We start from the raw sequence: 22,527 nt of genomic DNA on the forward strand, positions 1-22,527 counted from the left end.
AGATTTTAATAGTGCTGCAACCTGCTCCCTTTTATTGTGATTTTTACAAGACAGTACACTGGGAATTTAATTGATATGGAGTATCCTAAATAACCCTTTACTAAACTTTCCTCACCTCAGCTAAATATTTGCTAGGCCCAGCAAATCAAAGGAGGCACTTCTGTATATATGTTTATATTCCCAATTATGGACAGCTCTTAGTTAACTTGGATTAGTGTCCTTTCAAGTACCTCATATCTCATAACAGAATTTCTGTTACATTCATGTGGCACTTTCTTACGGAAATGAAAATTAAGTTTTCTCTGACTTCATAGTTGTCATAGTTGATGGGCCTGATGATTACACTTAACTCTTCCCCACTCCCCAAAGACATAGTTATACCAATAGTAATTATCACCTATATTGCTGGTTGCAAAGTGTTCCCTTAACTGAAAAAAAGCAAAAATAAGAAGAAACTTTAGCACCCTACCTAGAAAAGGCTGGTCCCAACAAAGCTTCTAGAAACAACAGAAGAACTGAAGTTGATGGGAAATCAGTTCCTAATGCTCTAGGCAACCTCAAGCTCACCCAAATTGTTTTGTAATTGACCGCATTGACATTTTGAATGCACCTCAGGTGATGATATTTCTTAGAATTAGTGAAAAATCAAACCATTTTCAGTGAAAATTCCTTTTGGTCTCTGTGCAACAAGAAGGGCACCTTAACTTTCTCCAATTACATACTGTGAATTCATCAGGTTGGCTGGTGGAAGTAAATGAATCATCAATAATTAATCCATATCAACTTATCTCACTGAGAACTGTGCTATCCAGGAAATGAATACAAACACTTCCTCCTGCTGCTCTCTAGAATAATGTGTGGGGTGGGGTGGGTTGGGTTGGGGGGGGCAGGGCACACAGGCAGCCTGAAGGTGCAATTTGGGCATGTGATCTCTAAAGTTTCACCAATGCTGCTCTATACCATACTTTCAAAGAATAACTTACTACAGGAACCTCTTGAGCCCTCATCATTGAACCACAACCTCAGTCTGCACAAGACAAAACCCTCAACAACTTTGTGCCTTTAGCTTTGACTCTGCTGAGTTGTGAAGATTGAGAGACAGGAAGCAATCCACTTCCAGCTATTACTTTATAAAGACTAAACTAAATTCATCCTTTCCCAAATCCTAATTTTAGGGTCCTGTCCTAGTCCTGCATCCCTCCTCATAACCCCTGCACTCCCACAAATCACCCTATTAAGAGACTCTCCTACTGGGCATATACTCACCATTTTGAGTGCCGTTATCCCAATCCCAGGCCTCCACTATCAGAGTGAATGAGCGCTGGAAACAAAGAGAGAGAACTAGTTAAATGTAGCTGGTTTGGCTTAGACCCCAGAGATTGATAACTCTAACTTCTACTTCATTCCATCCAATTAATTTCTGACTACATGCTGTGGGCAGAGATCTCATCTGGGGAACATAGAGGTTCCATATGACATAGTGAAAACAACCTTGGATTCAAGAGACTTGCAATGGAAACACCGATTTTTCTAGGGGATGCGACCTAACACAAACTCACTTTCTGTGGACCTTAGTTTCCTCCTTTGTAAAATGAGAATACGTGTACTAGGATTGCTGTGAAGAAACTAATTGTGAAGCCTTATGGATTACTTCTTTACATAATTATATTTTACATAATTACTATTATGAAAACCAGTTCTCATTACTCTGAGAGTTCATAATCTAGGAGGAGAAAAAGAAAATTATGACATAGTATGAGAAAGGACATGAAAGACAGAGTATGAGAAAGGACATGAAATAATTCTGTTGGGATTCAGTGATCACTTATAGCTATGAAAGGGAATAATCAAGGAAGTATTCATGGAAAAGATAACTTTTGCGATATACTTTGGAAGGCAGGACTTTGGCAGATGGGGAATGGAGCAACTTCAGGCAAAGGAAACAGTATGTACAAGAGTGTGGAACAAGAAGGAAGCAGGGTAGATGCAGGGGTGACAAGTGATCTAGTTTGGCTGAGCCAGAAAGTAATAGGAGATGCAGTCAGTGACGCAAGGCAAGACTGTGGAGGGCATGAAATATCATGATCCTGTAGAGAGAGGGGAGCTACTGAAGTTTTCTAAGTACAGATTTGACATGGTCAGAGCTGTATACAAAAGATACCACTTCTATAGCTCAAAGTCTTACAAAATGCTTTCCTCACAATAATTCTGGAATTATTACTCACATTTTATAGCTGAGGAAACAATCTGAGAGAGTAAAGGGCTGGATCATTGTCAGAGAGCTAGTAAGTGTAGAAACCTAGGAGAGAATTTAGGTCTCCTAACTTCAACTCCAAAGTTTGCCATCATATTGAACAAAGATTCACAACTCTCTCCTAGTTCTCGTCCCACCTATGAGACAACTCTTCAGTTTCTTTCCCTTCATCTGGATCATTACCAATAATAGTAGATATATCTTCCAGGACTCCATCTTCATGTATAATCTGTTGCCAAGTCTTTTCACTTTCAACTTCATGATCTCTCTCACATATCCCCCTTTTATCTTCTGACTGTGACCCTGGTGCAACTCATCATCCCTTCATATGGGGACTATTGCAATAGCTAACTGGTTGGTCTCATTCCCTTCTCTCCCCACTCTGATCTATCCTCTTCTCAGTTATCAGAAATCTAAGTAAACACAGATCTGATCATATCACTCCCCTATTCAACAAACTTCAGTGATCCCTTTTGTCTGCAAGATTAAATATAAAATCCTCCAATTGGCATTTAAAATCCCACCCCCTTTCTATTTTTCCAGTACCTAAATCCATAAAAATGAATTGACATTGCAACCAATGGAGGTCTACAAGGGATGACAGTAAGTTCCTATAGGAAATGGGTTTGATAGATTGGATCTATGAGGTCCTCACATGGCTTACCACAAACTATGACTAGATCTTGTTCTCTGGGTGGAACCCAATTTGAATGGTTTTAGATTTTAGCCTATAGACTTTCCTCTTCTCTATCTTCCTCCTCCCTGCCCCAATCTATAAAGGTGTGGACTAATAATTGGAGAATTTGAACAGCAGATAGGAATAGCTGAGGTCTGAGAAAATACAGTTTGGGGATAATGGGACAAGGCATAGAATCAGCCTGTAGGGAGTTGTGAGTATGACTCTTGAAACACAGGATTAATAAGAAAGAAATACATGGCCAGTCTATGGGATAGCTAGTAAACCTGATCCTTCAAGTCCAGCACCAGATCAGTAGGGATCTTCCAACTCCATATAATTATAAGATTACATCCCCTAAAGCTTTTGCCCTATTTGGATCATCCAAAATGTACCCTTTTGGAGAGAAGGAATATAATTTGTTAGGAGTCGTTTTCTGTCCTTTGATAACTTTTACATAGGTAATTTGGGGTGGGCCCAAATGGAAACCCTTAAGAGTTGCCTGAACCACTCCCTATAGTTGACACCAAACAACACAGGATCCCTAGACAGGTGAAAGCTATTTCTTCCCTAGTGATGGCGACTGAAGAAAGCTGAAGGATATCCTTATTCCAGTTTCTCTCACTACAAACCCATTTGACTTATCAGGAAGGCAGAAATATATTATCTGGCAGTTTATGGTAGGCTATAGGAGCAGTTTGGGAAGGAGTCTAATCTATTCTGCCACCTTTTTCCAGGGCTACCTGAACTCTCCCTCCTAATGCTACATTATAGTGGGCAGAAATCTAGAGATTTCCCTTCTCTGAGAACACAAATGTACATCACTACACTGATGACATAATGTTGATTAGAACTTGAGATCACTATAGCTAAAGTCCTAATCATATAGTTTCCCATAAAAGAAACAAGGAATAGGAAACCAATAAAGTTCTAAGGAAATCCAGATGAAAACTATTCAGTCAAATTCCAGGTAATCTAGTGGAGGAGAAATCAGAGGATTCCAGAAACCAGTATAGAACAAACTACTTTCATTCATTCATTCACCTTCCTATAGAGTAAGAAGGAATGCCAGAAACTTATTGGATTCTAAGTTTTGAAGAACTCACATTTGCTATCTGGCTTCTATTATTAAATATAAACAATACATTTAAAATCACACTTGTCCAAGTCCCTTAATGTTAGTTCTCTTCAAAGAAAGAGGTGAAAACTATGCCAGAGACTCAGAGATGCCTTACTTTTTAACAGCCTGGATAAGGCAAAATTGTTACTATATAGCTATTTTGGATGTGTATTAACTTGAAAAAAAAGGGATCTACTAGCAGGCAATAATGATTTTTAGTTCTAGATAAAAATGAGTGAGAGTCCTTCGTTAGCCCTTATGGAAGAAGGGGAGAGCTCCTTCACAGAGGCCTCAAAGGGACAAATATTTGGTTATCATTTCTCTGATGGGACTCCTGGAGTGATGGTGTCCAATGGTGTGATCTAGGGAATACTGAGATCCTAGGACAGGATGCAATTAAAAGCTTTATCTCCTTTTAGCCACAGATGACCTTGATATGTAAAGAATTATTGACTATGCCAGAGATATCAAACTATGCAATAGCTTTGGTGTTTCTAGTACTGTTTTTGCACATTTTCTTCTAATTTTTTTTGCTCAATCCATCAAAGAGTTATTAAAATTCTGTACTATGTATTTATTTTGCTTTTGTTATCTTAATTTAAATTTTCCGTTCTTTTTTTCTCCTAATACATCTTATATTAGATTCCTCCGATCCAGAAAATAGTATTATCTTGTAAGAACCCTGAAGATGTTTAAGTGGTGGAAGGTGTTCTGAATGAGCTTGAGGACTACCACCAAGGAATGGAATGTGGAGACAATATCCTAATCCTGCACCAAAGCTATCCCAGGGACTTGCTTGGCCTGGAGGTTAAGGCTCAAGCTATTCCTCCCTTGATAGCAGAGATACCTATGCATGTGTTGACATGATTTCCTTAATAACCAAATAGCATGAAAAGGCCCACACACATGGAATCTAGAACAGCAATGTTAGACAATGATTATCTGTGAAAACGTGGTTACTCTCAGCAATATAATGATCTAGGACAATCCTGAAAAACTTATGATGGGGAATGCTGTCCACCTTTAAAGCAAGAACTGTTGGAGTTTTCTTTCACATCAGTGTATCTTTGATTTTATTTTGGGGTTTGGGTTATAAATTGTCTCTCCACTTACAGTCTCTCTCCCTTCTCCAAATGATCTGCCATAGGGTTCTCAAATTAATATTTACAAAGCACAGTTCTAATTAGGTAATTCCCTATCTCTTCCAGTATGAAATACAAACCACTCTAAGTAACCTTTAAAGCACTTCAAAATCTGGCTCCAGTCTATTTTTTCTATAGCGTCTGGCCTGATTTCACTTCATTCTTCAATGATGCACTCTACTTTCAAGACAAACTTGTCCACCTGACGTCTCATATCCTGCCTCTTGGAGCTCAGCTCAGGAGTCACCTCCTAGATGAGCTAATATTTCAGATGCTAGTCATCTCCCTTATATCTCTGGGAAATTACCTGTTTAGTAATAAAGTTTGGATTTACTTATCTGTATATGTATTGGTCCTCACCTCTCTATATAAAACCAAGTGGATAAGTGATATGAATGGTTCTCAAAAAACAAATTACAAACAACCATACAAAATAATGCTCCAATAGAAAGAGAAATGGAAATCAAAACCACTCTAAGTAAACCTCAGACTTAGTAAACTGGCAAAGATAATAAGAGATGGGGATAGTTAAAGCTATAAAGTTTGTAAAAAGATAGGAATACCATTGGTGGAGGCAGTGAATTGGTCCAAAAGCTCTGGAAAAGAATTTGGAATTATATCTGAAAAATGACCAAAATGAATATCCTCTTTAAATTAGTAATAAGGTATCACTAGGCATGTATTAAACCCCACAGAAGTCTAAGCTACAGGATAACGAGTCCTAAAAAGAAAAAAAAATACACAAATCAGTAGCCTTTATTAAGAAAACAAAAACAAAAAAAACCTGAAACAAAATAAAGAATTGCTGAACAAAATGCTATCTTAACATAATAGAATACTATTACAAAATAAAAGTGGGATGGATTTGAAGTGATGCAAAGTAGCATGAGAACCAGAATAACAATTTAAGAAAACAAAATTTTGAAGGACTTCAAAATTTTGATTAATGAAGTGATCAATCATGATTCCAGAAAACTGATGATGAAACATGCTTCCACTTACTGGCAGGAAAGATATAAATATGTTTTTGCTTGACAATGTACAATGAATTCCTTTTGAGGGTGAGGGGAAGACATGGAGACTTACAGGGAAACAAATGGCTAGTAACAGTGATGCAAAAAAAAACATCAATGAAACATTTACAAAATACCCAATTGAAAACAGAATGAAGTTAAGAAGACAGAAGAAAAGCTGGGCTGTTTTGTTGCCAGCCTGTTCTATTTAATATCTTTTTTTAAATAGATATAATAGAAGTTCATAGTTTCATATACAATACCTTTTATGTTTTTTATTTTTGCTTATTGAAATACTTGTTTACTGATGCTAAAGATCATAAAAAAGAATTAAAAAAAAGTTTAAATGACTAAAATATTCATATCCATTGACCCAGACATCCAGCTAATTACATTCTCCAAAGGATAAAACTAGAAAGATTTTCACCAAAATAGTTAGTTGCAATTTTCTGTAATAGATATGAAAACAAAGTAGATTTCCATTCTAACTGAAGGATAGCTAAATAAATTGTCTATACATGAATGTAATAAAATTTTATCATAAGAAAATATGAATATCAGAAAATGTGGGAAGATTTATTTAAATTGCTTTTAAAAAGGAGAATAAAAACAGTACACAAAATGGCATAACTTGAAAAGGTAAAAAAGGGAAACAAATGTGTATGTTTGATTCCACAAAAGAGTTGAAAAAACATATTCTACCCTTATATTGTAACGGTGGTGAATTATGAGCAGATAATATTGTAGCAAGACTTGAATTATATATTGAGGAAGATAAGGGATATATTCAGAAATTACTGAGAAGTAAACATAAAAAAAACCACAAAGATAAAATTAGATACAAATGAGTTAAAAAATAAGATTAAATTTAAATAAATAGGCATGATTGATGACATCACAGAACTCAACTCAAGGAAGGAAGATATCATTGTCAAAGACAAATAGAGTGCTAGTGACTTCCATCTTAGGGAAGGGAGAGGAATTATCTGAGAAGGCTAAGCAGTGGATGCTTGCTCTCAGGGCTCTGTTTCTACATCTGATTCTCTTTCTATACTTCTTTCTTTGGGAATCTCATGGATTTAGTTATCATTTCTTTGAAAATATCTCCCAAATTTTATGTCTTTTTGTCCTCAGTCCTCTTCTCTTCTGATCTATTGGTTCCCATGGATTTAATTACCACAGATGATTCTCCAATCTATCCTCCTAATCTTTCTGCTAAACTCAACATGCCCAAAATAGAACTCATTATCCTTCCCTCTAAACCTCCCTCACCTCCTAATCCCCATTATTGTCAAGGTCACCACCATCCTCAACTCTTCATTATAGCTCTCACCCCCCTCCCATATTCAGTCTATTGCCAACATCTGTTGATTTTGCCTTTGCAAAAGTTACCTTTTTTCTTTCCTCTGATACAAACACCAGCCTGATATAAGCTGCTATCGTCTCATGCTTGATTTAGATTACAATATAAATCATTTATATTACAATAGCTGGGTGGAGGGTCTGTCTGCTCCAACTCTTCCCACATTTCAATACATTCTATTCTGCCACCAAAGTGATTTTCTTAAAGTGCAGGTCCAACCATATCAGCCCCTACTCAATAAACTTGACAAATACAACCTCCTTCATTTCACATTTAAGTCCTTTATTAGCTAGCTCCACATATCCACCAGTTTTCATGTAGCTTATTCCTCAATATGTTCTCTTGAATATAGTGAACCTGGACTCCTTGCTATTCCACATTCCATTTCTTAATTCTAGGGTGGTTTTTGTTGGGGGTTTTTCCTGGTTGTGTCCTCATGCTTGGAATTCTTTTCCTCCTCATATTTGCCTCCTCGACCCTGCCCTCCTTCAAGTCATACCTCATATTATACATGGCACCTTTCCTACAACTCTCTCAATTCAGCTGCCTTCTCTCTTTTAATTATTTCCTATTTATTATATATGTATATGTGTTTATGTATGTATCTCTCTTGTTCATATTTATCTTCCCCAGTAGATTATGGATTCCTTGAGAACTGGGACTGCCTTTTGCTTTTCTTGTGTCCTCAGCTCTTAGCACAGTGCCTGGCATATAGTAGATATCTAATAAATGCCCACTGACTGACTCCTAAAATGCAGGCTCCAAATGTCCCAACAACATCTATAATACAACTAATCTATTTCCATGGAAGGCATCATTGTCCTTCCAATTACTTGGGCCAAAATATCTGAACCACACTCGGCTTCTCCCTCTATTTTACCCCTATATCTAATAAGTTGTTACATCTTATGAGAGATATTTTAGGGTTAGAATCAACTTCTCTCTCCTTTCCATCTCCCTTGGGAACCCTTTGCTAATTCCCTTAGCCTTTCCCCAATCTCTGATTTTTAAGTGTCCCTCCTCAAATCATCTTACGTGTGCTTTTCTGTATATATGTTGTATTTTACAGTAGAATGTAAGTTTTCTGAGGACAAGAATAATCTCTCTCTCTCTCCCTCCCCTCCTCTCTCTCTGGCATAGCATTTAATATATACACATTTGCTGAACAGAATTGAGTTTTGAAGTATAGGATATAAGATGGGCAAAGGGCACTTCAAGTTTGAAAAAAGGTCCAGGTATATAAAAGTACCCAAGAGGCAAGAAAAGCTTCTGAGTAGGGAAATGACATGCAAATTAGGAGAGTGACTCCTTACCTAGAGAATGAAAATGAGAGGTAAAGCCTGGTGGCAAGGAGACCAATGATAACTGTCCATTACAGACTTCTGTTAAAGTAGCACATGATGGGACCTAGAGAGCTGGGTTTCCATAAATACTCTGGTGAAGTTCTAGAACTGTACCAGAAGGAACAATGATTAAAAACACACACACACACACACACCCAAAGAGGAAATTGCTAGAAGTAACTCCTCAAAGTCCAGGGCAGTGAAAGAATAGACCAGAAAAGTCTGGAGGCTTTGATTAGAGACAAAGGCAGGAGAGGCAGCCCATGCCTGAACTACACAGCAAGGAATAAGGCTGAATCCTGATTTGGGATCTTACAAAGAAAAAGACAGAGAAGGAAATAAGAGGTCAAAACATGAACGTGGCCAGCTGAGCTCAGAAATTCCAGCAGATGGGGCTGAGTCTTAGCTACCATATCTATGAGAGCAAAGATAGCGGTATCCAAGCTGCAAAAGATATTAGACCAAGCAGAAACTAAGACACCATCTCAGAGTACACAAAGAGCAGAGTGTGGCCCAAGTACTATATATATAAAGAGAGCAAGTCCACAACAAAAAAGTCTTGTGAAACAAAGTACTTGGTCACAGGTAATAGAAAAGTGCCTGAAAGAAATTAAGCCAAATATTAAAAAAGTAAAATAAGACATCTTGAGCAGAAAATAATTTAAGATTAAATGGCTTAGAACAGAAGGTAGAAAACCTTGCAAAAGTAGCAGATATACTGAAAACTCCATTATCCATCAGCAGTTCTCCAAGAATATTCTCCTGGGCACCTTCTGGTCTCTACTCTCCCCACACATTCCTCTTCCTCTGCTACTGCTTTTCAACTGTAAGTTCTGTGAGGGCAAGAACTGTCTCTTTTTCTTATTTATATCCCCAGTGCTTAGTATAATGCCTGATACCTAGTAGGCATTTAATAAATAATTAATGAATTAAATTGAAAAAAACAGAATAAAGTTATCAGAATTCAATAGACATCATGAAATCAGAAATATTTATAACAAAGTGAAGCGTTATTTTTTTTAAGTAGAAGAAAATATCAGAAACAAGTGCCTTGGAAAATGAGTCAAGGAGATATAATTTAAGAAATGTCAAAACTCCATAAAAAAGTGACTAAATATAAAACCTGGTCACTATATTTCAGGAAATCAAAATGAAAATAGAAAAATCCTACTGGTTACTTCCTGAAGAAATCCAAATTGAAGCACCTAAAATGTCAGTCTAGAACTTTGATCAAATCAAAGGAAAAATATTTCAAGTAACTTGAATAAAAGAGTTCAAGTAGCAAGCAGCCTCCAATAGGATTGCCAAGATCAGGCTCATTAATATAAAGGGGAGAAAACACTGGAATATGATAATGCAAAAAGCAAAAGATAAAGATATAAAACAAAAATAACTTACCCTACAAAATAGAGTATAATCTTACAAGGAGAAAAGTAAATTTTAACAGGAGAGACTTTTGAGTATTCCTCATAAAAAAGACTAGAATTGAGTAGAATCTTTGAAATGGCAAACACAAGAGAAACCCAGAAAGGTAAATATATTTGAGCAATAAGAAAGGAATTAATGATGAAAGAGTGTTTATATATTTAATTGGGAGATGTAAAAGAGGAGGGAAATTAAGAGAGAAAGAATGAAGGCTTTCTCTCCTCTCTTACTGATGGAGTGGGGTAAACAAGGTACTGTCTCAACTGGAAGAAATGTATCTTTTCAGAATCCCACTGGCTTCTAGGGACACAGAGTGAATAAAGGAAGACAAAGGAATTGGGGCTGGCTTGGTTCCACAATTTTTATTTTTATGAGAGGAAAGAAAGGAGGGAATAAACTAAAGATAAAGTGCGTGAGAGAAAGCTATTTCTCATAACTGAAACAATTTTCCTCCTGTTTCATCTTTATTTTATTCCTGCCCATTCTTCTCATAATTGAAAAACGCTCAAGAGGGAGACTATACAAATATATCAAGAAGGAATAAGTAGAGAGTATGTCATGAATCATACTCGTATATGAACTGAGCAAAGGAGAATTAAACATACAACCACAAATAATATGATGTAGAAATACATTAAGTTCAGCGGGGTAACTAACAAGCAAAGAAAGAGAAAGAAAGAAATTAAATAAACTTGGGGACGGAACAATCACAAGCAAATTAAACTTTAACTCCAGGGGTTAGATAAGAAAGGAGAGGATGTCAAAAGGATGAAACAGAAATTGTGAGAACCAGTGATAAGAGTCTAGACTAGGAGATGAGAAGAGGTATCAGAGTACTTCAATTATGAATTACTAGTGTTGATCACAATTCCATACATATCAACTTCTCCATCACTGCATGGAGTAGTGTGTGGAGGGAGCAGGGCTGGAAAAGGAGGAAAAATGATAAGAAGATAGGGTTACGGTGAAAATATAATTAAAAAATCAGAACTATGATTCTGAGTAGGATGGAGACAACAATGAAATCAAGGAAGGTAGCATGTAGATTAGAACACACACACACAACAATGTTGTATTTTATCTTTTTTAAATCTTTTTTTAAAAGAGCAATCAGAATATCAGATAAGGCAGTTACAAAAACAGGCATGGTTGATTCTGTTGACTGTTTAATAATATCAAAACTTAATATACATGCATGAAATATTATTGCACTTAAGTATTTAAGAAAAACAAATAGAATTAGACAATTGACAATAAATGTAAGAGTCAGGCACTTCAAAGTACTTCTTTCAGATCTAGAGAAATTAAGAACCTATAGAGAATTTTAGAAAAGTTGTAAGTCCATTAAATGAGAGAAGAAATGAATTTATATACTTCCTTTACAATTTTTTTTTCCATTTTGCATATACTGCTCTATCTGGTTTTAATTCCACAGAACAAGATGCCCCCAGATGGGTATCCCTGCAGTCCCCCACTCTTGATTTCCTGCCTCCTTTTGTGTGTTGTCTCCCCCACCCCCCCCCTTTAGACTATAAATTCCTTAGGAGAGAGATTGTTTTTAATTTATTGTATTCCTACTACTTAGCACAGTGCCTAGCATATAGTAGGTAGTTAATAAATGTGTATTGGTTTTATTGGACTGGAAACTGATCATACGAAAAAACATAACACAATTCATAAATAATGCAAAAAAAAGTAAATGCATTTAATCTCTTTTGCAGAAACATTTTCAACTTCCACACAATAAAAGTTATATTTAAAAGAGCCTTTGAAGAAAGTCTTCAAATTTAAAGAGATTTTTAATAATTAGTTCTAAAGAATTAGTAGAAAACAGAATACATCATAAAAACAATATATAATTTCACCAAAGAAAGTAAAATCAATGAGATAACATACTGAAACTTTGAGAAAGCAGCCAAAGCAATCTTGGGAATAATTTATATTTCTAAACATTTTCAATAATAAGAAAGAAAAAGATCTGATCAGTGAATTGGGCATAAAACTAAAAAAAAACAAACCTGAAAAAGCAACATCAAAAAACCCTAAATAACTCAAAAATAGAATCCCCTATGCAAATGAACTGAATTAATTGACAAATAAAACTAGTAATGGTTCTTTTAAAACTTCACTGAATAAACCAAAAAATAATTAATTTGCCCAAAGAGAGGAAACCCAAACTGCTAACTCAAAATAATAAACTAATAATTACAAAGTGCTTTAAGATTTGAAAAATATTTTCATTTTATTTTCACAACTCTGGGAAGTAGATACTATTATTTCCATTTGGAAGCAGGCAAAACTTAAGTTATTTGCCTAGAATCTCACAGCTAAAAAGTTCTGAGGTTGAATCTGAATTCGGATCTTCCTGACTCCAGTCTAGTACTTTATTCACTTTACTTTATGCACCATGTTGTGTTGTGGTCAATAAAAGATGTGTCAGAAAATAAGGAAAATTATTTAAAACTATTTTGTCCAAATATATGCCAAGAAAACTAATAAAATGATATGTATGCATATTTATAAAATATAAGTATATAACTATAAATTACCAGAAAAGAGAGTGTTAAACAACTTACTCTTAGAAAAAGAAGTTGGATAGACCATAAAGAAAATCCCAAGGAAAAAAATCTATACCCAGAAAAATTTACAGGTGATTTCTACCAAACATTTATAAAGCAAATAACTAATTTTATATAAATTGTCTACAGGAATAGGAAAAGATGGCATCCTATCAAACTCTTTCTACTAGGAAAAATATGGTTCAGATACCTGAATCAAGGAGAGATGTCAAAGAATGAAAATTACAGATCAATACTTCTGAGGAATATTGTGGAAGAAACACTGAAGAAAAAAATGTTAACAAAGAAGCTAAAACAACATATTAAAAATTACACATGATCAGCCCAGATTTTCACAACCAGGAATTCAGGGTTGATTTGCTATTAAGAAAACTATAAACATGGATCAAAGTAATAATAAAACCAATAGGAACCACAAAATTATATCAATAATTACAGAATACATTTTTTCTTAAAATGTCTCTTTAATATGTTAAAAGCATTAGAAAATCAAGTCGACAAGAATTTTTCAATTACTTACTTTGAGTCAGACATTGCTATAGGGATAAAAAGAAAGGTAAATATAGTCCCTGCCCTCAAAGAGTTCATAATCTAATGGAAACAACATGCAAACAACTACTTTCAAACAAGAAATATAAAAGATAACTGCAATATTGGGGAGGGGGGGGGAACCTTAAGGGAAATTGAGAAAAGTCTCTTATAGAAGGTTATAGTTGAGACTTCAAGGAATCCAGGGAAGTCAAGAAGGGGAGAAAAGGAAGGAGAACATTTTAAGGCATGAAGGACAGCCACAGAGCATAAGAATAAATGGATCTTTCCGTATTATAGTAGCATTACCAATTTTAAACTAAGAGTTTTTATTATCTATAATGGAGAAATGCTAAAGGCCATTCCAATAAGGGGAAAGGCAGAGATGTATATTGTTATTATTATTTAATTTTGTTCTAGAAATAACTATAAGACAAGAAAAAGGTTAAGGGAACACAAGTAAAGCAACAAAAATTATCATTTTTTGCAAGTAGTTTACTAAAGAATCCTATTGATTCAAATAAAGAATCAAGAGTAACAATTAACTTCAGCAAAGTAGCAAAATAGAAATTAAATCCACAGAACAGTTTTTCCATATTCGAGAAAGAAAAAGAAATGTCATTTAAAATAACTATAGAATATACAAAATACCTAGAAATCTAGTTATAAAGATAATATAAAGGGAACTATATCAAAACAAATATAGATAAGTATAAGTCACATTTTAAAATTGTCACATTTAAATTTAAAAAAAATTTAATTTCAAAAAAGTTCAAAAAAACTTAAAATAAGTCATAAATTTAACAATATGAGCATTAAAGAAATCTAAATAAGGGTTTGTAAAGGGGATGGTAAAGGGAGATTACACAAGAGTTCAAGAAAGGTTTCTGAAGCTGTGCTCTTGGGAGTACAGACAGGAGTTTGAACAGATAGTACAGATAGTCCATTGGGGCTGGAGACTAAAGCATGTGGAGGAGAATGAAAATGAATTAAAAGATCAGACCATAAAGGATCCTCAATGCCAGTCAAAGGAGACCACCCTGAATATATTGGTCAAATATTTTGTACAAAAGGAGACACATGGTCAGAAAAGTACTTAGAAGGGATGGAAAACATAATCAGGAAGAAGTAAGGAGATCAAAACAATTATCCAACTAGGAAAGAGGGTGATAGATCTGAGAAAAAGAAAATGGACCTGAGGAGGTATGTAAAAGATAACTCCACTTACAGAAAGTACAAAAGGAGACACATGGTCAGAAAAGTACTTAGAAGGGATGGAAAACATAATCAGGAAGAAGTAAGGAGATCAAAACAATTATCCAACTAGGAAAGAGGGTGATAGACCTGAGAAAAAGAAAATGGACCTGAGGAGGTATGTAAAAGATAACTCCACTTACAGAAATAGTGAAATGGGAAACAGGCGTGGGGGATAAAGATAAGCATCTCAGTTTTGAGAATGCTGAATTTGAGGTAAGGACTTGAAATTCAGGTGATAGTAGGCTGCAGCCTAGAAATGTGTTTAGAAGTCTAGTCAAAACTAGAATAGAAAGAAACTGGAAGGTCATCTGCATAAGACTGGTAGTTAAAGCAATGAGTAAATTAAAATGGTAAGGAACAATACAGAGAAGAGAAAGGGATCCAGGAAAGATATGCTCAGGTCACAGAGTTAGAAAGTCAATAAGGAGCCAGCAAGAGAGGCAAAGAAGGGAGTGTTAGAGAGGTTGGAGGAGAACCATGGGTATGGTGGCATTTGAATCCTAGTATGAGGGTATAATAATCACTGTCAAAGGGCAAAAAGGAGGAATGGATAAGTCATAGGAACTATAGTCATAAAGGATTAACCAGTTTCAAAAAAGTTCAGAAGAAATGGGGCGTGCTCAAGTGCCCTAAAGGCAGCAATTCCACCTCTCCACCCTATGGACTGTTGCCAGGTTCTCTGAGTTCATGCTTAAATACATGACTCCTTGATTCACTGATCAAGAGGATACACAGAGAGCTAGTTTCAGGATTAGCTCAAGATAGGTTTTCTGGAGAGGGTTGGCTCAAAAAACTTGGGGGATTCCTGTCTGTGGTTTCACTGTTTTCTTTCTGCACTCACCCCCGGAATAACAGAATTATCCCCATTCTACATATCAAAAAACTGAGATAGGGCAATTCACTAACTTTCGGGACAGTATGGTATTGAAGCAAGATAATACAGTGTAGTAACAATTCTTGCAATGGATTTAACAAGGAAGTCTAGGACTTTACTTCCCTTTCTGACATATATGTATACAAGTCACTTTTACTACCAAAGTAGCATTAAGAAGGTTGTATTAGATGACCTCTAAGGTCCCTTCCAGATGTACATTTGGGGACCTCTATCTCTATTTTCTCTTCTGTAAAATCAGGATAATTTTTACTGTTTACTTGACAGCAATGCGATGAGAAAAGTACTACAAAAAGGTGAGTTACTATTACTATTATTATGATTACTATAACTAATGAGCAAGGTCTAATAAAAACTATCAAGCAATAGGGTAGCCATTAAGTAAGGTCTGCTACACAGCCTAGAAGTTCTTCACAAGGCACAAAAACATGCCCATTTTTCCCCAAAGCCACTCTAAGTAGGGCCCAGGTCACATCTTACTTCCTCTTTTAGGACAGTAGGAGCAGGGAGATAACTTTAAAGTAAAGGTATAGAACCCAGAGCTTGTCCCTGGGAAGGGGAGTTGGTTTGGGGCAGCTAAAATTGAGGAATAACAGAATGTAATGAAACGAAGGCCAAAGTCTAGCATGGTTAAAATAATGGGTCGGTCACAAAGCAAACAGGAACTTCCATAGGTGGGGTCCTGGGTCTGAGATCAAAAGGCAGGAAAGAAATAACTTGAGGCAGCTACTAAGTGACCTCAATCAGAGATCAGAGCCAGCTCCAGTGGGAAAAACTGCAGAAATCTGCAGCTGGAATAAGCTGTCTCAATAGGACCTTAGCACAAGTAATTTTATATGGATATTAAAGAGACCACTCAACAATTAAGTATTCTAGGAACTTGCTATCAGCCAGGTCTGCTCCATGAATCAGGGCAAAGGACTTTGGCTAACAGAAGCTCCTCTTCTACATGAGGAATGACTTTCTGCTTCCTCAGGTTCTTCCTTCTGAACCTGCACACTTGGGTTCCTTACAGCAACCTCTAAGACCTCTCCCTCCTCAGTACTTGCCATTTCTTTTCCTTTCCAATTCTGACTCACAAGTTTGGTTCAACTCTACTCTCAAATCTCTTGCTACATTGTCTTATTGCTACTGGTTCCTTGGCCAACTCCAGTGCTGGATTACTCCCATGACAAAGCTCCTTCTGATCTTACTCCTATGCTGCTGAACAGAGTTGGAATTTAATGGAAAGAACACTGACTAAATCTAGGGGTCCTGGATTCAAATCCCACCTCTACTCAAACTTCAGTGCCTTCCTATATTACCTTTAGAATAATCACAACCTGGCCCTACACTCCCTTTCCAGCCTTATTATACTATTTATTTTCCCAAACTCTAAAGTGAAATCAAACTGACCTATTTGCTGTTCCTTTCACATGACACTTTACTTTTCCATCTCTGTGACTTTGACCTGTCCATTCCCTCTGCCCAGAAAGTACTGCCTCTTCACATGCTTCAAAACTCAGCTCAAGAACCACAGGAAGCCTTTCCTGATCCCACCAATATGTGCTTAGTCATTCACTGGCCAATTAAGCAGCTAACTTTGCAGTACAGAAGAAACACTTCCTACTTACAGTGAGGGTGAGCTCACTTCAAGAAAATTCAATATGCAAGAAACAGTAAGAATTAGATAAGATAATGTTGGAGAGGATGTGGCAAAATGGTGATACTAATGCATTGCTGGTAGATTTGTGAATTGATCCAACCAGTCTGGAAAACAATTTGGAAGTATGCCCAAAGGGCTTTAAAAGAATGCATACCCTTTGATCCAGCCATACCACTGCTGAATTTGTACCCCAAAGAGATAATAAGGTAAAAAACTTGTACAAAAATATTTATAGCTGCTCTCTTTGTGGTGGAAAAAAAATTGGAAAATATGGGGACGGTGTCCATCGATTGGGGAATGGCTGAACAAATTATGGTATATGTTGGTGATGGAATACTATTGTGCTCAAAGTAATAAATAATAAAGTGGAGGAATCTCCTGGGGACTAGAACAACCTCCAGGAAGTGGTGCAGAGAGCAAGGAGCAGAACCAGGAGAACATTGTACACAGAGACTGATACACTATGGCACAATCGAATGTAATGGACTTCTTCTCTGGCAGCAATGCAATGATCCAGGACACTTCTGAGGGACTTAGAAAGAACACTATCCACATCCAGAGAAAGAACTGTGAGAGTAGAAACACAGAAGAAAAACATTTGATTGATCACATGGTTCGATGGGGATATGGTTGGGGATGTAGACTTCAAATGATCATCCTAGTACAAATATTAATAATATGGAAATAGGTCTTAATCGATGATGCATGTGAAACCCAGTTGATAGCTCACTGGCTATGGTGTGGGGGAGGGAGGGAGGAGGGGAAGGAGTATGAATCATGTATCCACGGAAAAATTTTCTAAATTAAATATTTTTTTTTAAAGAATTGGATAAGATAGACTACAATCCCAAGGACAATAGAAAAAAACTATTCCCTCCATTGTTAAGGGGGTTGAGATACAAGCCCCATCACTGTTCATTAATGTTCTGGATATTATGTTTAAATATTAACTAGAAACCTTATTTTCTTGCAAATAAACTGACTTAAATATCCCAGAAATGTATCAAATCAAGATTTCCCCAGATTTATATACATGGGAATAAAACATAAACCCTAGGCTACACCTAGTCCATCTGCCCTAAAAAGGCACATGGGTCTCAAACAGAAATAGTTTACAAAATAAAAATAGGGTGATTATTACAGAAGGGGAACAATAAAAAAAGAGACACTGTAGGCAGGGTCTCCTTTAAAGGGAAGATAGGGTACTGGAAATAACTCTGGACTAGGAGACAGGAGTTCTATATTTTGGGATCAGATCAATTCAACTAACATATATTAAGTGCTTACTACACTCAGGAGCCTGTATTCTGCCCGGGAGATAGAAGAAGGCACAAGAGTCTTGTCCTTGAGCATCCAAACAAATGGTGGATTCAAAAGAGAATGAGATCAGGGTAAAGGAGAGTTCCAGACAAAAGAATAACAAGAAGTTTGAAGACTGGAGCTCACCCTTACCTAAGAAGGAAGCAGGGGCAGTCATACTGAGGAAATATCCCCTGAAAACAGAGATTTCAAAAGTCTGAGATAGAAATGGGGAAACTCTTAACTCAGGGGTCCCCAAATTTTTTACACAGGGGGGCCAGTTCACTGTTCTTCAGAACTCTGGAGGGCCGGACTATTAAAAAAACTATGAACAAATCTGTATACCTCTGTCTGGGATAGTGGAGGCTGCAGCGCTAGCTGTGATGGGCCTGTCACACCTTGCACAGGCCCATTACTGCCACCACTATACAGGGCAGCAGTATACACAGTGCGGAATCACCATCTTCCATTGTACAGCCACATAATCCTTTGCACAGGGCCTTGTTCTCATTCAGTTACTCTCAGAACAAGGTGCCATGCAAAGGATTATGTCATCATTATTGTGGGAGAGTACTCATATAAAATCAAAATCTGGTGTAAATATTGGTGAGAATTGATAGCTCAGAAAAGATCCTGGAAAGCCTTACCCAAGAACTGATTGACCTGAAAATTAAAATGGGCTGGTCAGAAAACAAAGACTCAATAATAACTATAAGAAATAGTAAACAAAATTAAAAGACCAAAAAAGGGAAGAAAATATAATAAATGTACTAAAAAAGAAGTCAAGGAAAAATAATCTAAGAATTATCAGTATCTGAAAATCATGAACAAAAAAGGTGTGGATACAATATTTCAAGAAATTGCAAATGGAAACAGCCCCCAAATTTCAGAACCAGAGGAAAAAGTGAAAATACAAAGAATCTACCATTCATCTACTAAAAGAAAATTCAAAATGAAAATTACAACGAATGTCATAGGCAAAATCCAGTGTTTCCAAGTCAAAGAAAAAATGTAGCAAATAGTCAAAAAAGAAAGAATTCAAGTACCAAGAAGCCACAATAAGGATTATACAAGACTTGGCAGTTGCCCCTGAAAAGGAAAGGTGAAAGACTATTCCTAAAGGCACAGAGAAAAGCTTCTAACCAAGAAACCTATCTGGCAAAATGAAGTATAATCCTGCTAAGGGAAAAAAATTGAATCTTTAACAGATTTCCAAGCATTCTTGGTAAGAAAGTCAAAACTGAAAGAAAAATATAAAAGATACACACACTTCTTTAACTGGAAGGGAATATATAGAGATGAATTGTTTACAAGATAAGAAAAAATGTCTTAGAATCCTGATGTCTTCAAGAAGAATAGTAAAAAATAATAGAGGGCTTGGGGGTAGTTTTGTACTGATGATCCAGGGAGAAGACAAAAAAATGGGAGGGGCATTATATTCGGGGGAAAAAAAAGAAGGAAGATGGAGATGGAAGATCACTACAATAAAATAAAAGTATATAAGATGAAGTGGATATAAAATATATACATTTAATCCACTTTAATTACTAACATGCTTAATTTTTCCTTTCCACATTTTAAAGGCCTTTATATTCTAATACATGCAACTATAAAAACATGAACAAATTTAAAAAACACACACCCAAATTAGCATCATAGTGATTAGACATTCTGAAAATTAATGAAGTAGTAAAAAAGTAACAAATCTTCAAATGACCATTTAATTGATAAATAAAACTAATAAATATTTTAAAAGCTAAAAAAATCAGATTACACAACTTCATTTTTTCAGCTTTTTAAAAAGTGACAAAAATCAAGTTCTTCATATAAAAATGAAATACGAAAACTTAATGACAAGAAAAGAAATAGAAAAAATAATCAGCTTCTAATTTTGGCCAATTACCTGTAAAAAGAACTCATAAATTAGAGAAAACAATTAAAATATACAAAAATATACTCAACCTAACCAAGAAACAAAATACTTAATCCAATATCAGAAAAGGAAATTGAACAAGAAGTGAATTGCCAAAGAATAGCCTCCAAAACGAAATGAATTTACAAGTAGATTCTATCAAATATTTAAAAAACAATTGTTTCCAAAACAGTTAAATATACTGCTTACAAAGGTAACCTCTTGATAACTCTCTATAATACAAATACTGATCTTGAAATCTAATCTAGAGAGACAAAAGCAGAGGAAAAAACCTATGAGAGACCAATGTCCCTAATAAACAATGATACAAAAATTATAAATAAAATATTAGCAAGTAGGCCGCAAAAATGCATTCTATTTAATAGATATATATATATAAAATATAAAATAAAATAAATAAAAAATTTTATCTATTTAAGATAAAATATATTAGATTATATACTATGATCATATGACACGCAAAAGATACCAGAAAGACTTTTGATAAAGTCCAACTGTCATTTCTATTAAAAACCATAGAAATCATAAAAATGGATCTTTCCATAAAGAATAATATCTAAATGCAAGAGCAAATATAAATGCAGTGGAGAAAAGATAGAGACTTTTCCAATGAGATCAAGTGTAAATCAATAATACCCATTATCACTACCACTATTTGGCATGTTCAAAATGCTAGCTAAGCGATAAGAAAAAGAAATCAAGGGAAAGAAGCATAAGGAGCAAGTTGGTAGCTCAGCAGAAGAGTGCCAGGACTAGAGTCAGGAGGACCTTGATTCACATTTGGTTTCAGAAACTTCCTAGCTGTATGGCTCTGGGGAAGTCACTTAACCCCAACTGCCTAGCCCTCACTGCTAGAAAGGAAGGGAAAGCAAAGAGTTGAAAGAAATTTTGCAAATGACATGATTACTTTCTTAGAAAACACTAAATAATCAAACCAAACTCTATTTAAACAATAAAATTAGCAAAGTTGCAGTATATGCAAATCATTACCAACAAAAGCTAATAGGAAGAATTAGAGAAATTAATTAAAAATAACTAAACAAGTATAAAATAATTTGGAGTATTTATACCTAAATATAACCAGGAAATATGTGAATCTACTGTAAAATAGTCTTTGCAAAAATAAAGACAGACCTAAGTAAATGGATAAATATTAAATACTAATAGGTTGTTTGAAGTGTTTTTAAAAACCAACCCAAAATCTGCTACCTAAAATTGATTTAGTCAGTAATATACCAAATTATCAGGAATATTTTGTATTTTATAGAATTAGGAAAAATAATCATGAAAGTGATATGGAAGGGCAAGAGGTTGAGAATATCAAGAGAAATAATGAAAAAAAAATGTATGAAGGAAGCAGGTCTAGTGACACCAAACCTCAAACTTTATTGCTGTTGTTCAATCATGTCCAACTCTTTATGACTCCTTGGACCATACTGTCCATGTGGGTTTTCTTGACAAAGATGCTGGAGTGGTTTGCCATTTCCTCCTCAGTGGATTAAGGCAAATAGAGAATAAATGACTTGCTCAGGGTCACACAGCTAATAAGTGTATGAGGCTGTATTTTGTTATGATAGGAATTTGGTGAGGAAAGAACAAGAGGGAACATATAAAAATTCAGATTTATTATCACAATTTGAACTCAGATATTCTTGATTTCAGGCCTAGCACTCTATGTACTGAGCTACCTAGTTGTCTCAAACTGCACTACAAAGCAGCAATCATTAAAATGATTTGATATTGGTTTAATAAGAGAGGTCAGAGTAAAAAATTAGACACAGAACGTATAGTAAAAGCAAATGAATATAGTAGCATAGTGCTTGATAAAATTAAAGATCCCAGTTCCTGAGGCAAGAACTCACTGTATAACACAATCTGCAATAAACACTTGAAAGCAATCTAGCAGAAACAAGGTAAAGCCCAACATCTCATATTGTATACCAAGATAAGCTCTGATTAAATACATGGCTTATCTATAAAGGGTGATTTCATAATCTAATTAGAAGAGCAAGGAAGAAATTATCTTTCAAATATATGGATAAGGGAAGAGGGGAGGGA

General features: G+C 35.5%; 1 protein-coding gene across 2 annotated transcripts in view; it reads right to left on the reverse strand.

The window, feature by feature from the left end:
- JAG2 (jagged canonical Notch ligand 2) overlaps positions 1 to 22,527 on the reverse strand; it is a 155,104-nt gene that overhangs the window by 73,937 nt on the left and 58,640 nt on the right. For both annotated transcript variants that reach the window (XM_007473314.3, XM_001368356.5), the window contains exon 3: positions 1,267 to 1,321. In XM_007473314.3, the coding sequence (XP_007473376.1) occupies positions 1,267 to 1,321 (55 nt within the window). The remainder of the gene's footprint in view (positions 1 to 1,266; positions 1,322 to 22,527) is intronic.

The sequence above is a fragment of the Monodelphis domestica genome, chromosome 1, assembly GCF_027887165.1.
Source record: "Monodelphis domestica isolate mMonDom1 chromosome 1, mMonDom1.pri, whole genome shotgun sequence".
Classification (NCBI taxonomy): Eukaryota; Metazoa; Chordata; class Mammalia; order Didelphimorphia; family Didelphidae; genus Monodelphis; species Monodelphis domestica.